We start from the raw sequence: 17,037 nt of genomic DNA, 5'->3' as shown, positions 1-17,037 counted from the left end.
AGGAAGTGGGACAAATTGAAAGAAGGAAGGGAACCTCACTCAGGCATGTAACACCTTTTCTCTTTCTGGTAAATGTGAGTTCAAGAGAGCCCATGGGGGAATCACTGCTTGTGCAAATGCCCACACACAGTTTCAAAGCCCAAAGCTTCTGGCTTCCATGACCCTAGCAGTCGCACCCACAGGAACCCAAGCTCTTACATCCAAAGACTCACAGACCACAGTGGACATTTGGACCAGCTTCCCAGGAAACACTGGTCAGAAGGATGTCAGTGCAGCCCAGGCCAAAGTCACCCTCCAATACAAGCGGAGAACCGCATAAAGAAACATGTGTACAAGGCAGTATTTCTCCAGAGAGCTATTTCAGATTCCATATAAGAGTAACTGGTGGCCTTGGATAAATCATTCCTCTCATTTATGTGCTGAACGGGAGAAAACAAGTCAACAACTGATGCATGCAAAAGCATTTGGAGGTGATGGATGGAGACATTATGGTGCATTTCGTCAATGGCATGCCATTAGAGAAAACCATTTCATAGAGTAAATTAAGAAAACAAACCAGCTACGTGACACACTTGGAATTGCTACTGGCCAGACCGGTTTTTCTCCTCCAGGAATGAAGCTGCGTGGGATTGACATTATCATTATCACTCAGACTCCCCTTCCTAGGTTACTGCCAGTGCTTGTCTGACACGTAAATCCCCATCCTGCACTTCCCCATAACGATGGCCACTCACGTAAGTGGCCAAACCTATCGCAGACCCCGATTTTCTTTTATTGATGCTTTGAACTATCCTTTGAATCTTACTGCTATTTACCCTCATGTGTCAATATCTTGTTTTCTTCCCCAAATTACAAGAACCTTTGGTGACGAGAACAGAGCCTGGCAAGTGAAGCTTACTGGTCCAGCATGGTGCCTGCAATGTGCAGGAAATATGTTGATTTCACCTGTGATTAATTTCCATCTTTCTCACATACCTGGCTCTTGTCTGCCCAACACTGATTAGTTCATTAAGACGGCATTTCTTCAGACCTAGATGCTGGCAGTGCAGAAGCAGAGACCTGGTCGCCGACCTCGGGAGCTCAGTGGCAGACCAGCGGCAGACAATCAGAACATGCAGCAGGTGGCACTGTTTGTGGGTGATGCGGCAGTACTGAGAGGAGGTGTTCTGGGGATGAGTAGGGGGATTCAGGGAAGGGTTCCAGGAAACAGAGGAGTCCCTTTGGAGGATTAAGTAGTTGGTACCAGAGCGCTAAAGCCAATGTGTGCAAGGGCGTGTTGCTGAGCCCAAGCTTGGAGCACTTGGGTTCCAAGTCATTTGCTATTTTAGAAGCTTCTACTGAAAATTTCAACCCGTCCTCAAGGTCCTCCACTAAGGTCATGGCAGAAATGGGCTATGAAATTAGAGGCCCCTTCCCTTGGTAAGCGGGCTCTGAGAGCACTCAGATGCATCTCACAGTAACCGTGGCTTCATAAACATCAATGCTGATTGATGGGCACAGGCTCTCTGCCTCTCCGTGTTTAGTCTATTCGTGCTTTTAGTACCACTGTGGCTATGCTCCCTAATGGAAATGCATTCCTCTCTCTCACCATTACCCAGATATAGACGCTCTCGGATATGAAAGGTTTTTTACCTCAAGACTTTTGTCTTGTAAGACAACCCTAATTCAGGAAGGAAACAAGGAGGAGTTGAGAAGAACCTACCACAAATGCTTTGTCTTGTAGTTTAGAAAGAGAGAGAGAGAGACAAGAGATGGGGGGAATTTAAAGAGCTCAATGTATGTATGGCATGGATTTGTAGCTTCATTACCTTGACTCTGTTCAGTTCAAGGAACTCACTTTCTCTCGTGAAAGGCTCTGAATAACCGGGAAAAATAAGCTTAATGTTTCCTTTTGCACCCTGACCCTCAACCCTTTTTTCTTTTAAGAAACTGTGATGGACAGCATAATAAAATCCTCCATGTATAATGATAGCTCCCTGGGTCTAGGACCCTAGTGATATTATCATATGGACGCCGATAAATCCATCGTGAGGTAGGAATTACCCCCACTATGCAGGTGTGGGATCTGAGCCTCAGAGAAGTAAAGTAGTGTGTCCAAGGCTACCCAGATGGGAAATGGCATCGCTGGATCTGAAAGCAAGCACTTCTGTCTCAAAGTCAGGAGCTCTTCCTGACACCCAGTGTCTTCCAGACTGGGCATACACATGTAGGTCAAAACATGTGACAAACAGGGACATCTCTCTTGTGGGAGGAACAGCTCCCGTCCGAGTTGTTATAGGTGGATTGGCTGGAAGGAAAGAAAGTGAATCCTCATGGGAACACTTGGAAGTCTGATACTAAGGTTCCTTTCAAATAATCGGGTTTAATAATAATCAACCACAGATAGGCAGGTTGTTTCCTGCTATAAAATCACGTTATGTCTGGCCAAACTGATCTGTCCATCTTTGGTTATTCCTGAATGTCAAACTGGAAAAGCAGTTCATGCTCAAAGTTCAGAGCCCAAATGCCAATGTGGGGCTATCTCTTTTGATTTGCTGTGTGACCATGGTTGGTACCACTGACCCTCTCTGAACTTCTCTTGAGTCACAGAGGCTCACTTTATGATGGGCGACAGGGAAGAGGGAGGCTTTTCAGAGAGGCTTTTGAATCGGTGTGGTTTTCTTGTCCATGGAAAAACAGGACAGGAGCAGAAAGAGACGACATCTTGAAAAGGAAGGGGAAGTAGCTCTAAACTTCTGGAAGAACCTTGTCAGACAGCAGACACACAGGCAGCAATCTTGCTACCTCATCACAAAGTAGGAGAAAAAAACATTTTGCATTTAGAAGCAGACATCCAGAGGGGGGCCTGGAACCTTCTATAAAGCCACCTACTAAGAACACTACTAGAACACTACTAAGTGTTCCAGTCCTGGAACACTCCCCACATCCAAATGCCTCCGGCTCCCTACCCAGCAGTGTTTCCAAATGCCTCAGCTTATAGCCGATTTCTCAAAAGTAGACTTTAATTCACTTTGGTCTCAAAATTCAATGAAAAGCAATTAAAACTTTTAGGAAAGTGGAAAAGGGCATGAAAAGATACTGAGAAACCAAAATAAAAGATGGATGTTCAGTCTGATGGAGCAGCAGAGCCTTGCTGGGGGAGGGGACATTATTGTGGGCACAGCAAGTATTTTATCTGCCACTGACAAATCCCAAATCCTCCCAGCTTCTGTTTCTCCCTACTTAAGACCTGGGTCACAGTATTTATTTACTTAAGTGATGGAGATGAGGGCAGGCTTAACGTTGGCCACCTGTCAGAATAACAGTGACCTGCCTCTTAAGGGGATTTCAGCAACTACCCTCCCCTCCCCCCCGCCTCCCCACAATATCTTTATAAGACAAAAGGGGATTGGGAGAAAATGTAGAGTGAAAATTCACTACCTGAGCCTGAAGGAGAGGGGGACATGGAATGTAAAGACACCAAGGAGTGAGAGATGCTGAGATCAACGGGCGCCACTGGAAGCACCTCTAGGGAGTACAGACCCAGTCCTCTCCTGAGATTAGAAGGGATCTGCAAAATAGGATACCCACACCGAAAAGTCAGCCCTCCTTATCTGCCTCTCACAAACGTCCTTGGGGTTCTTCATATTCCTATGAAAGAGGTTCATTATAGTTTCCAAGGAATGCCAACAAATACACTTTCTCAGAAATGAGGTCATCGCTGCTCTTGAGGGTGAGGAGGCAACAGACAGGTCCTGCCTGGAGAATTTCAAGACAGCACGGGGGACCTTATGTAACAAACTGAGGCCAGGCAGTAATCCCTGTATCACAGCTTACAGCCACTTCATCAACCTCAACCCCCTTTTCCAGCGATGGTAAGAATCCAGCCAAAGGCATCAGAGCCAGTCCGCGCAGGAGCCCGGACTTGGGCAGGCACGCTGGCCCCAGGCCCTGTGCTCATACCCACTGCCGTGCGCTGTGGCTCAAGCAGGGAAGATGTGGTCCAATCTGAGGGATGTGCCAACAGCTCCCCCAGGAAGGCCAAGACACGCCCCCAGGCCCATATCAGGTTTTCATTAGCTCTTCAAGGGTTTCAACTTTTCTGGTCCCAGAGGCCACGTGTTAAAAGGGGCCGGGGCTATGAATTCAGACAGACCTGGTTTTGAACCTTCCACTTTCCTAGGGAAATTTATTTAACTTTTGGAGCCTCGGTTTCCTATCTATAAAGTGGGGCTTCTGTGACCTCTCCCAGGGTTTTGTGAGGATTCGAAACAAAATATGAGACCTGCTCAGCAGAGTGCCCGGTGATGAAAGGACAGCAAGTGCCAATTTGTAAGAGCTATTTCCAATGTTCCTTTGTTAGAAGGCCCAGTGGAGAAAGCTTCAGGCCTTTGGACAGTCACCCTGGCCCTCCTGGAGGCTATTCATACATATGGAATGATGAACCTGGACCACGAGCCAGTCTACCCCGCAGATTGAGCGGGCTGGGCGGCTTCCTGCCCCCTCACAATGGAAAGCAATTTTAGTTAAGTGCTTAGCTTAATTAGTTTGTGTCCAGACGTGCTGTCAAAAGCTGTACACGCACACTTGTCATCGTGATCATCCCCCTGTCCCTGGAAAGCCTGCTTTTCCAGAAGTCTGAGCTTAGCTCCAGATGAAATTTCCATTCAGTCACTCTCACTCTCACTCCAGCTCCCTAGGAAGCGCCCTGAAGTCAACACCTTCTTCTATTGATGTGGCAGATCAGAGGAGGGTTGTTAAGTTCTCACAGTACCTCTTTTGGCCCATCATGGCCACTGTGGTCATGGACCACCTCTGCTTGGGAAGGTCAAGTGTCCGCTCTGTGAGCTCAGACCAAAGTGTCCACCACACACGCTGGGTGGCAGCCAAGACACTTAATCGATATTAACAATTAAGATGGTTACACACGTGAGCCTGAGCAGGAATTCTGGCCTAAAACATTCTCTCTACCCAGCGGGTACTGAAATCAAGGATTCTTTTCATCAGTTACACCAAAGAGTCCACAACAGAAGGAGGAAAGGAAGATCTGTCAGAATACGATCCAATGGGCACCGGAATGTAGACTTTTGGGCTATACTGCGGTTTTGAGATCATGCTGCATTTCTTCACTGGCTGTTCCAGAGAAAATACAGAAAACATTATTTAGTTTACCACACCCCATTGTGCCTGTTGACTCCTGGCTGCCATAACATTTTAGTGACGGACATAAATAAAGGACAGCGAGGAGGCAACGGTAACAGCTCCTGGGGACAAACGAGACCGAGGAGTGGTTACTCTCTTACCCACTGGTTCACCCTCTCCCCAGCACGCACACAACCACAAACCCATCCCTAGCCTCCACTGCACGTGACCCTCCCTCCCTCCAGAAATCACAACGGTCAAGACGAAATAGTCACCCTCTGAAGCCTACGGCAAGAGAGATGACGGTGTGGTGGAAGGAAAGAGGAGACTGAGTGCCTTATCGATCTACCTGCTGGCCTGTGAAAGGTGGGTAATAAAAATTTATTGAAAATCAGAAAAAAAAATCACTTATTCTAATTCTTCTGGAAGGCAGCACTAATGTTGCATATGAATAACCCCCGACCCCTTCCCCAGGACTAAACCACCATCCTGCTACCAGCCAACCCTCCAAACAGGACAGATTTAAAAATCTTGCAATTTTATTTGCATATAAAGGCCGCTAGATATAGAATATCACAATAAATTTAAAAGAAACAACTGCTTTCCTAAATTTCATTAACAAGATAACATAAAATAGAATAAAGCTCAACAGCATTTACAATGGGAAAACAGAAATGACTATTAGCGACAATATTTTGTGCTAGCGAAGATTGCATCGACACACAGTGCAAAATGGGGGGAGGGAGAGGAAGTAAGAAGACAATTCAGGGTATTTAAATATAAAGGACGACTAAGCCTTATTTTAGTTACCTTCCATTGCATCCACATAAGTCTGTACATGCCTGCAACTGTACCTAGACTTAACTCAAGCTCTTTGAGACCTTGAGCTCTGAGACAATGTGTCAGCCCCTTCGGACTTCTGATGCCCTGCTATAAAGCATCCCTTTGCAGTTGTACTGTCCTTGGCAATATTAAACTCCTAACTTAGTCATAATACACAAAAAATATTTATATATATAAACCCATACTGAAAAGGAGTCTGCACGCTCAATTGTTTTTTTAACTGTATGAAATATCTGCTCTTGACAGATTCCATTTCCATATTTTTAAAGCTAAAATAATTTAAAAGAAACAAACAAACAATGAGATCTTGTAGAACCACAGTACAGATCTCACGAGCTAAGCCATCCTTTAAACGAGGGCCGTTTTCTTCCCTGGACGCAGCTTTCTTTATCGTGAGAGTGTGAAGAGAAGTTTTTCCACGCCTACTTTTGCTGAAAAGATTGCTATAAATCCAGGCCATGTCTGCAAAAAAGAAGGGTTACCAAGAAAACAACAACAACAACAAAACATCAAAAAATAAAACACTTCAAACAATACTCTTCAACAGTTGTGCAAATCTGGGTGGTTTTTTAAACACTACCTACCTGTTTTTCTTTCTTTTTTTATTTTTTTTCTTTTTCTTCCAGCTTAAAGCATATTAAAATAAGACTTTCATCACCTTTTTAAAAAGAAAGCTTGGCTGTCCTTTGGCGAATACTAACAATTTACAATGGCGTGGCCTTTGAGAAAACGGAAGTCATTTTACAAATTCACAATGCTCCTTTCATTTCGAATGGACGCCCCATTTAAAAAAAAAATAATAATAAAATAAAGGAGAAGCACAACCTCTAGCGTCATTTGTGTTCCAGTAATTTACAAAAAGAACTCACAGGATTTGGAAATAAACAAGTAAGAGAATGTAAGTTTATAATTAGAAAAATGGCAGTTTATAGACCTTCCCTCACATTCCAATTGGGCTTTCGGAGCTTCAGGAACCCTGTGGGTTTGGAAGGTCAAATATAATTGGAGGGTTGGTCGGTTGAAAGCTGACTGTACACGTTGAGGCATTGATGTACGTTGTATAACCGTCGGTCATAATGCCGTAACCTGTGGAGACAGAGTGTCATGCTTTACTGTAATAGATACAAATGAGAGTGACTCAGTGGTGAGCTGTCACGCAAGGAAAACTAAAAAAATCTTTGCCAGTGGGCAGCGAGATGAGATTCAATGAAGGCTCCCCCGATTTCGGAAGCTGCCTTCCAATTACATTCTGTTTTCTTTAAAGGGAGAATCCTCACTTCAAAGCAAAGTGATTCTTTTTTTCTCTACTTAAGCCTTAGATTTGTCAGGGAAGACTGTGATTTCTTTCGTAGTGTGAATAAAGAAAAAAAAACATCATTTTCCCCCTCTTTTTAAAATATGATTTTCATTTCAAAGCCTGCATTAATTATTGAGCTCTAGGAACAGAAAGAGTACCGAAAGGGATTCCTCAGGGTACACACCTCCAAACCCCACACGGGCTTCGGGGCAGGTGTGGAGGGAAAGGGCCCTGCATCGGGATCTAGGAGGGGTAGGTGTGCAGCTTCCTTATCTAGGAGATGATCTCTAAACGGCCTCAGTGAACGTTAACAATACCAGAACTTATCTCCCTCGAATTGTGTGGCTTTGGTACTGAGTTCCGTTTCATTCAAATAAGTCAAGTAATCGCTTTTCCCAGTGATTTGCAGAGACATCACCAGAGGTTCAAGCAAAAAAGCTTCCTGCATGCGGTACATAAATCTCTCGTGACCTATTGGAAGGAAACTAAGAAAGTTTCTCTGGGTTTTCGGTATGTTAACTCCCGTTTATAATTTTTAATTTGTTGACATTTTCAGCATGTTTGCAAGTTTGCACATTTCCCTGGACACCTTCGACCTACCTTAGAGCCTCTAGAATTAAGTTTGTAATTCTATGTTGGTATCAGGTTCTTGTGGAATAGAAAAATATGCACGTGAGAAATTAAATTACCAGGACTTACAGAAATAGCTGAGGTTTTTTCCTTTTCTTTTCTTTCCTTTTTTTTTTTTTTTTTCTTTCTTTCTATTTGCTAAAATGTGCCCAAGTAAGCCTGTGGAGAGCTTAATGAGGGTCAATGAAAAAATCTCTTAAGAAAAGAAAAGAGGCATTTAAAATGTGCACTGTTTAGTTCTGGGGTCATAAAGTCTTGTTATCTCTCTCCATCAAGAGGTTGGTATTTGCCCTCTCTCTGCCCTCTTCAGCTGTCTTAAGTGAATACAAGTGAGACAAGTTTATTTGAATATGATCTCCTCCCTTTTAAGCAAGTTTATTATTTTGGGACTTCAGTGGAATTCCCCAATTGTCTGGCTAGCTTAAAGCTAATTAATGATTAAAAAAAAAAAAAAAAAAGGATGACATACAAACTCGTAGGCATGCTGCAGGAATTCAAGCCTGATCACTGTCCCCCAGAAATGCTGGTGAGACGCGTGCTCCCATCCCCCACCCCATCTCCCAATCCTGTACACGCCTTAGAGAAGTCCCCCCTTCTCTGGGACCACGGCTCAAGGTCAGGGAAGGATGATGCCCACTCTTGGGAAGTTGCCCCCCAGCATTCCATGCGCTCGGCTGGTGCCTGCCCTTGGATTTTCTCAGGCATTCGTAGGATGATTTTCAATACATAATGCTTTTAAATCCACGTCTAACCCAGAAGCCAATGGATTTGTGGGCTTTGAACAGCACACTTTGTTTTCTCATTTCATCAGACACAGAGGCTTCAGCAATTCACCTGCTGATTCATAAATGACTGCGGAGGACAAGCTGTAAGGGGGCGCTGGAGAAAATACAGCAGCTGCCTATGTAAACGCACCCACGGCCCGGAAAACCCCGGAACTGGGAGAGACCGGTAGGGCCAGGAAATCGAAGGCCTGCTGAAGGACAGCTTCGTATGGGTCTAAAAACCCTCGCTTAAAAAAGGAAGGAAAGACAAAACCTAGAACCGTCAAGTTTCCTGGGAGGCTTTCCGGTTCTGTGAACTTGACTCCAGCTCACCGTGAAAGGCAGAACTAGAGGCAACTGGACCAGTTCCCGTGAAGGCGAGATTAAATTATTCTGTTTAGCCTCAGCCTGACCCTAAGGGTGCTGATGATTTCTGAGAAGTCTGAAAGGGTTTTCGGAGGTTCGTAAGGAAACAACTACCTGCAAGTGTGCAGGTTCCTGCCGCTTCTGTTCTAGAACCTTCACTGCATGTCTCAAGTTATCTGTTTCAGAGAATGCCTTGTCTTCCTGGGTCTTCACGTGTGTTCCATATGAAGCACAGTATTTATAGACAGAAAGAGGCCACGGAAGTTATTTCGTCTAATATCTAGCCCATTTCTTTTATCTTAAAGAAAAAAAAATATGTACTTCTTTGACCTCAAGTCTGCTCTCCATTGGTGGTTAGTGAACATTCTTCCCCGAAACTCTGAGATTCTAGAAGTTGCCTTGGGGGAGTGCTGGGCTTTCCATAGGGTGAACCAAACCTAGTTCTTTCTCTCCACTTTCTCTCTGCTTCAGAGAGAACAGCTCCACATAAAACACGCATCAGGGGCACCTGGGTGGCTCAGTGGGTTAAAGCCTCTGCTTTCGGCTCAGGTCATGATCTCAGGGTCCTGGGATGGAGCTCCGCATCAGGTTCTCTGCTCAGCAGGGAGCCTGCTTCTCCCTCCCTCTCTGCCTGCTTCTCTGCCTACTTGTGATCTCTGTCTGTCAAATAAATAAATAAAATCTTAAAAAAACAAACAAACACACAACAGTGTCATAGGCAGGTGCTGATGCTTCATCTTATAAAAGGGTTCTGTCGCTGGTAAAAAGCCCACTGCTCCAGTCATTCCCAGGGTAGCCGAGGTCCCCACTCTGGAATGAGATCATGGATCTCATGAATGCCTTTCTTCTGATCTTACCTTCATGGATGCCACCAAAAACGTGGAGCTTGGGCCGGACTCGCCTCTGGACGGTGTTTAAAAGCTCCACGCAGCCCACTCTTTGGAGCTCCTTTGGAACCCAGTCTCGAAAACCTATGGGCAAAATGCAATCAATACTCTTAATTTTCCTTCTTCAGGTAAGGTTTCATTTAGACTTTCAGGAAGCCATAACTCACAGAAGGTTTATTACATTATCTGTAATCCTAGCCTCTCCATTAAAGCTCACAATGGCTTTTAAGGAACTTTTCACTTGTCACTTTGTCTTCTTTAGGTTCTTGAAACTTCTTCTTCTTCTTCTTTTTTTTTTTTTTGGTTTCCATTTTTTTCTTTCTGTTAATTAACATTTTTTTTCCCCCTGTAAGGGATTTGATTTATGCGGCCCTGATTTCAAATTTTCATGGGCCTAATGACATGTATTCCCGGCAGTTCCTGCAATATCTCTTTCTTTTACAATTCAGTTACTTTCTCATTTATTATATCTTTCTTATAGCAGTTTACTTCTAAGATGACTCAAAGAAGACAGGCTAGGAGGGGCTGTCCGTAAACTGGTCACAAGATACCTGGCCCTGCTTAGATACATCAGCTCTTAACCCTTGGTGGTTCCTGCTGACCAAATCATGGAAATGTCCCGCTCTTCCTCCGGTCTCCTCTCTAACAATAGGCAACAACATGACCTCATGGCGGCATCCCGTAAGCTGAGGCTAATTGACTACCTTTAAAGTAAAAGCCGCTTACTTCCATGCTTAATGCAGAAAATCCATAAAAACGGACATCAATTATAGCACAAGTCAGGTATCTGAATCATGATGGTCAAAATGGAACCCATACGCCTCAGCAGGATGGGTATAAAGAAGGCAGGTGGGACTAACAGCTAAATCGTCATCTGGGAGAATCCAGACCATAGCTCCATTAGGGGATTTCTGCTACTTAGAAATGATCGGGGAGAAATGGACAGATAAGCTCGTTCCACTTTGCTTGAAGAAACTGTAGAAATGAAAATAGAGCATCTCTGTACAAATATGTTAGGTGGGGGTTGGGGAATGGCCGGAGAGGCTGGAAAGAACATCAGATGAAAATGGGGGCCCCATGAAACTTCCACCAGGGGTTTCAAAACTGTTAATCAGAGAAAAAAAAATCCTTAATCCACAGTGACTGGCATATTCTGGCATATTCCCTCATGGATATCTTTTTCTCGAAGGGGGAAAATATCCAATTTATATATAATCAACCTGAGAAGGCAGCCTGTTTCTACCATAATAGTAAAGTCTCACAGAGCTTGACTCATAGAGTAAAGTCTCTTTCCTCCTCAGTGGGGCCCATCTTCACTCCCACCCCAATCTGGCACTTTCACAAGAATCCCAATAATGTGCTGATTAAGGTTCAACCTCACCTGGTGAAAACCTTGCCTGACCTTTTGTTTTGGAACCCCTTGAGGAAGAACTCACTTTGCTATATGCACAACCCTCTCCAGATTACTCCATGTTTGCTACAGAGAAAGGGATGGTAGGCTCCCTGTGGAAAGTTCCTGGGATGTCTGAATTCTTTGGAGGCTAGAATTCAGACTTATTACTACTGCCATTGGCTCCTGTACCAAAGTTAGTGGTTTGATGAATCTGTCAATCAACTGTTCTGTCCAAAGTTGTGTTCCAGATAACACTGGAGTCATGTGGACGTTTCTGTGGGGAGAATATCCCAGTCTTGTTTACAATACACAACCTTAGGGGAATCATGTCTGTCCCCAAGGAGGATAGTCAGTAAAAGGATCAAGTTGGCTGGGATGCTCTCTCTCTGTAGGTCTCGATGGGTAACTCATGCTGATCAGATATTTAGCTAGCCATTCAGGAGTTAGTCTCTAATGACTGCAAAATAGGGAAATCAATGAATTACGGATGATACGTGTTGTTGGTAAGTATAATCTTTTAAAACATGGGATGGAATGGGATGAAATAGGGAAAAAAAGCATGGGGATGGTGAATCTTAGATATTGAAAAAGTCAGGAAGTGTTAGATCTTGTGCAAATCTGGACAATTTCCCTATCTGCAACAAAGCAGGCTTCTCTTCTCTTGCTTCTCCCTATCATTAAAATATGCCACCATAACTCGTACCTGGGTCCTCTCTTTGGCTATTTCTATGTGAAACACAGAGCACTCCCCTGGTAAGAGAAGGAAAGCAGCCCTCCGTGGGTTGGAGGAAATAATACTGACAAAGATTAAATTTACAGTAGGGGACATGAGTTAGATTTTCTTATTTTTCAAGTTGACAGAGGAGGGAAGTGATATGGACAACAACCCAAGCCAAAGGGAAAAATTGTGAAAATAATTGTATTTTCTTCCTTTTTCCAAACCAAACCTTGCTAGTACTGTACACGTGGACATTTATTAAGAGTGCAGATTTCATGTTATGTGTTTTTTACCACAATCAAAGAAAAAGGAAACTCTCCTACTGAAAGTGAAGTATCTTAATGTCTTGAGGACACCTTTGTTGGACAGGAAGGGTCTTGGCCTCACAGATACCAGACAGATGGGGACCAGGGTGATAGGCACGTTTGAAAAATGTTCTGTGGTTAAGCCAAAGAGATCACAAGTTCTTGAATAATTAAAAGATAATCATATAAGTCAAAGAATCATCTTCTAGGCCATAATCTTCGTAAATAAAGGCATCTCTGAAGCATGCTGGTGATCTAAACCAGATGTGGGCTCAAGGATTCTGTAGCATGACCGTCTCTAAGTAACGTGCAACATAAGTCCTTATTTAACACCTTAGGTTTAAAAAAAAAAAAAGAAAAAGAAAAAAGAATTCTTTGCTCATAGAATCAGCTCAAGTGTTAAACCTTTTTTTTTAATTTTTTATTTTTTATAAACATATATTTTTATCCCCAGGGGTACAGGTCTGTGAATCGCCAGGTTTACACACTTCACAGCACTCACCAAAGCACATACCCTCCCCAATGTCAAGTGTTAAACTTTTAAAGACTTCCTAGGTCTTACTATTATATGGAAAAGGAAAATGAGCTACTTTATCTTATCTCTGGGAGAAAGAGAGGGACAGAGACAGAGAGACAGAGAAAAGGGAGGCAGAGGGAGAGGGAGAGAGAATTTCAAGCAGGCTCCACGCTGAGCATGGAGCCCGATGTGAGGCTCAATCCCACTACCCGAGTCCAAACCAAGAGCCAAATGCTTAACTAACAGTGCCACCCAGGCACCCCAAAGGAGCTACTTTAAACAAAAGTATTTTCCGTCATTTCATTCCCTCACAAGCCCTGTGACTGGGAGGTCTGTATCTTCCTTCCATTCCCCACCACACCTCCCTCACTCCTAAGTGAGTACAGTTCTTAAAATAAATGATCGAGCTCAAAAGGCTGTGGTGCTCCACACTCATTTGATTTTCCCTGACTCAACGAAATAAAAAAATTTAATTTCAAGAACACCTGTAAGCCCAGCAGAACTGCTGAGTTTAATTATCATACTGGTTTCTTTTAAAGACATTGACTTTTCTTTTTGTGTTCGCTTTTTATTTTTTGAAGGAAAAGGATTCTATCCCTGAAGCATTATTTATTATGCTTTATTATTATGAAAAAAGGCATCCCTTATGACAAAAGGACAACCTTTGCTTCACTTACCTAGAGGAGGTCCGTGTGTCATGAGGATGTCGATGCCCTCAGGGATGAGGTTCCACTTGTCCAGCAGAGACTGACCTCTGGGCAGGTTAAAGCCCCATCCATTAAACCACGGGGTCCTTTGGGGGAGATAATGCACACGGTATCAGGCCAGCAGAGCCGCGTTTCCGCTCTACGATATTTCTCTCTCGCACACTCCCCCCATGGTTTGCATTGCTCTCTTTTCTCTTTTTGATGGCTGGCCCTGGCAGCAGGATGCTTTTTTGTTGACGGCTTCAAAACCAAGGCATTTGAAAGCAAGTGTGGAGCCGAATTGTTCAACCAGAGAGGGGCACATGAGTCTCTACAGTGGAGACTCTCCCAGCAGACCTCTATCAACATTTTAACAATGCTTTGTCTTCTCCCCCAAATCTCCATGCTTCCTCAGATGCCTAGTTCCTATCCAAAGCATTTCCACCCTTCCTGCAGTATCTCAGAGCTCAGAAATTCTATCAGGACGCCTTCCCCCCCGAACACTGTGACATTGCTTCACCAGGAGCCTTCTTACTAACGCCCCTGGAGAAAAAGCCGGTGGTCAGAAGGCAGAGTGCGAATCCCTATACACGGAGATGTTCTAAATACGCTGGACAGAGAAAGCTGAAATAAATACAGGGGCTCTGACAGGGGGACAGGGAACAAAGAGCAAAGGTGGGCTTTTCCTCCTGTCATCAAAAGGAAGATTTGGGGGTCACTCTGGAATCCGCTCTTCTGACAGGGAACGGAAGCAGTCCACTCCTCTCGACAACTTCTGCTCCGGGAGCGAGTTTCTGAGACTGACCGCTTCATGCAGAAGTGAATAGGTTTGGGTCCCTCCTGTGATCATCTCTAGTTGGTGCTGAACATGCCTCTACCATTTATAATAACAAGAGAATAACCAATTTTTCTCTACAGATGCTACCGGCTAAATCACATCAGAACAAAGCAGTTCCCAGGGCTGTCCTCCCAAACATCTAGTTACAACCTTTATTTTTTAAAAACGACTCTTTCCCCTCCTGTAGGAAAACTCCCACTTGCTAAGGCATACATGCAAAAGATAAGCTGGTTAGTTTTCTGGATAAGCTGAACTTTCCTCTTTGACTTAAGTTGGCTCTTCCGTGCCGAAGAGGTGACCCTGTGTCCAAGTCAGCCTGAGCTGTTGACTGACCAAATGAGGTTGCACTCTTCCTTAACGCCAGTCACAGGCCAGATAATCAGACTCTCTCAAGACTCAGAACTCAGAAATACGGACGCAGCATTCATTTGGTGTAGGAAAGGACAGAATGAAAGGAGGGCACCTGAAAACCATGTGAAAATTCATCTTACAAATGAGAACCTCAGTCTACGGCCATACCACCCTGAACGCGCCCGATCTCGTCTGATCTCGGAAGCTAAGCAGGGTTGGGCCTGGTTAGTACTTGGATGGGAGACAAATGAGAACCTCAGTTCCCACTGATGTGCTTGAAAGAAAGTTCCAGAGATAACAGACTCTGTGGCCCCAGCTAGAAAAAGTGAAAGCAAGAAAGTATCTGACCTGGTTCCTATAATTATTTTCCAAGTTCCTAAGTCATCCTCAGGGGTTTACTTAGAGTAACAATAATAACTTTCAAAGCTATTAATTGCCAAGGGCATACCCTGTGTCAAGAAACCATTCTAAACACTATTTGTATTAACACATTTAAACTTCACAACGAGCTTATGAGGTAGCTATTAGTATTAATTCCATTTTACAGATGAGGAAACTGAGGCACAGAGAGCTTAAGTAAGCACAACCAGTAAACCGGATATGAGCCCAAACAATCTGGTTCCAAAACCCATATACTCTCAGCTATCACACAACTCCTCTTCTGACATAGTACTTGCCCTGGGTGAGCTTCTTCGGTACTCATTTAAGTTTAAGTGTCTTGTTGCTTCAAGCCAAATGAGCTCTGAGCTCAGATCAGGCACATGGTTCTGAAATCCAGCAATGAGAGCGTGAAGTGGACACCAGTGGTGTCTGCCTGCCCAGCTCTTTCACCCTTCTTTTGGTAATGGCCTCTGAATTTTCTTTGCAGAACCTCTCCCTCCTGCTCTCGGTACATGTGCTGTGCTAAGGCTGGCTCATCACTGCTCTAGGATCTCCCTGAACAGAAACTGGTCTAGGGATGTGCGTATGGCCAAGCTGGGAGTCATCCTCAGGCTCTTGCTGGTGAAGAAGTCATGGATTCCTCTCTGGGATTCTAGGTCTTGAGAACTCTGTAGGCTTGGAATTGCCTGGGGGCTTTGGCTGACCACCATGCAGACAGCCTGTGCTTGAGAATCAAACCATTACCAAAAAAAAAAAGGAAAGAAAGAAAAAAGCCAAGCAAAGAAACAAGAGTACCTGATGACCTTGTTGGACATATGGGTCCACCTGTACCTAAAGCCAATCATACATTTCCTTCCAAGTATTTAAGCTAATAAAATATTTTTCTTTTTATTAACTTGAGTTAGGTTTTGTTTCCACAAGTGAAAGAGTCCTGACACATAAAATTGTCATATTTAGTGTGAAAATGACCTCTGTACTTATGGTAGGCAACTATGTCCACCCCCACTCCCACCCCAAAGAAGTCCATGTCCTGATCCCTGGAACCTGTGAATCTATGACCCTATGTGGCAAAGGGAGTTAAGGATGCTGATGATGGAGTTCAGGAGCTCATCATGCTGACCTTAAAATGGGGGAGATTATCCTGGATCATCATGGGGGGAATCACATGAGTCGCCCAAAGCAGAAGAGGGACCAGAAGAGAAGAACGAAGTGATATAACATAAGGACTCAACCTGCTGTTGCTGGCTTTGCACGTGAAGGAGGAGGAACACAAGCCCAGGGATGTAGGCAGCCTCCAGAAACTGGAAAAGTTAAGGAGAGAAAAGGAATTCTCCCACAGAGCCCCCAGAAAAACAAACGGACAAACAAAAACAAAAAACAAAACAGAGCCCTGCTGACATCCAGAGTTTAGCCAGACTTCTGACCAACCGATTGGAAGATCCTAAATAGGTGCTACAAGTCACTAAACCTGCAGTGATTTGTTACAGCAGCCAACAGGACACTGATACAGTGGCTAAAATGTCTGGGCCGTCTCTACCCTCCAGGAGCTGTATGCGACACTGGGTCATACCTAGCGCACCACCTAGCCCCTGTGTAGCCAATCAGCACAGCTCTTCTCAGCCATGCTCCGCTGCTCAGCTAGACGCTGTGTTTTTGGTTTCCTCGGAGGACAAGGCAGCACTTGCTTTCTTAACCCAGGCTGCCAGGGAGGCACAGACATCGCAGGCCTGAGGGTAACGTGAGGTAGACCCTCTTAGGGCTCAATGAGCCAATCTTGCGTCCATTTATCTTCTAGGACTTCCTACCTTCAGGTTCTTAAACATTTTCATTAGAGTCTGAAACAGACCTTTCCCAGTTTGGGATGCCCACCCTTCCCGTTCATTTTACAGTGACCCCTTTCCATGATTTGTCTTAAAAGTAAAAAGAAAAAAAAAATGGCA

At 44.3% G+C, this 17,037-nt stretch overlaps 1 protein-coding gene and 1 pseudogene across 5 annotated transcripts in view; one reads left to right on the top strand and one right to left on the bottom strand.

The window, feature by feature from the left end:
- Positions 1 to 5,642: 5,642 nt before the first annotated feature.
- MPPED2 (metallophosphoesterase domain containing 2) overlaps positions 5,643 to 17,037 on the bottom strand; it is a 176,934-nt gene continuing 165,539 nt past the window's right edge. For 4 of the 5 annotated variants that reach the window (XM_059406619.1, XM_059406647.1, XM_059406628.1 and 1 more), the window contains exons 5-7: positions 13,519 to 13,634; positions 9,879 to 9,992; positions 5,643 to 7,050 (exon numbers count right to left, since the gene is read on the bottom strand). In XM_059406619.1, coding sequence (XP_059262602.1) covers positions 6,932 to 7,050; positions 9,879 to 9,992; positions 13,519 to 13,634 — 349 coding nt within the window. In that variant the 3' untranslated portion in view covers positions 5,643 to 6,931. The remainder of the gene's footprint in view (positions 7,051 to 9,878; positions 9,993 to 13,518; positions 13,635 to 17,037) is intronic. The other variant, XR_009405442.1, reaches the window with a different exon arrangement.
- Positions 14,871 to 14,988, top strand: LOC132009464 (5S ribosomal RNA; annotated as a pseudogene).

Source organism: Mustela nigripes, chromosome 1 (assembly GCF_022355385.1).
Source record: "Mustela nigripes isolate SB6536 chromosome 1, MUSNIG.SB6536, whole genome shotgun sequence".
Taxonomy (NCBI): Eukaryota; Metazoa; Chordata; class Mammalia; order Carnivora; family Mustelidae; genus Mustela; species Mustela nigripes.
Note: the sequence above shows the minus strand (reverse complement) of the source record. Positions and strands in the feature narration are given on the sequence as shown.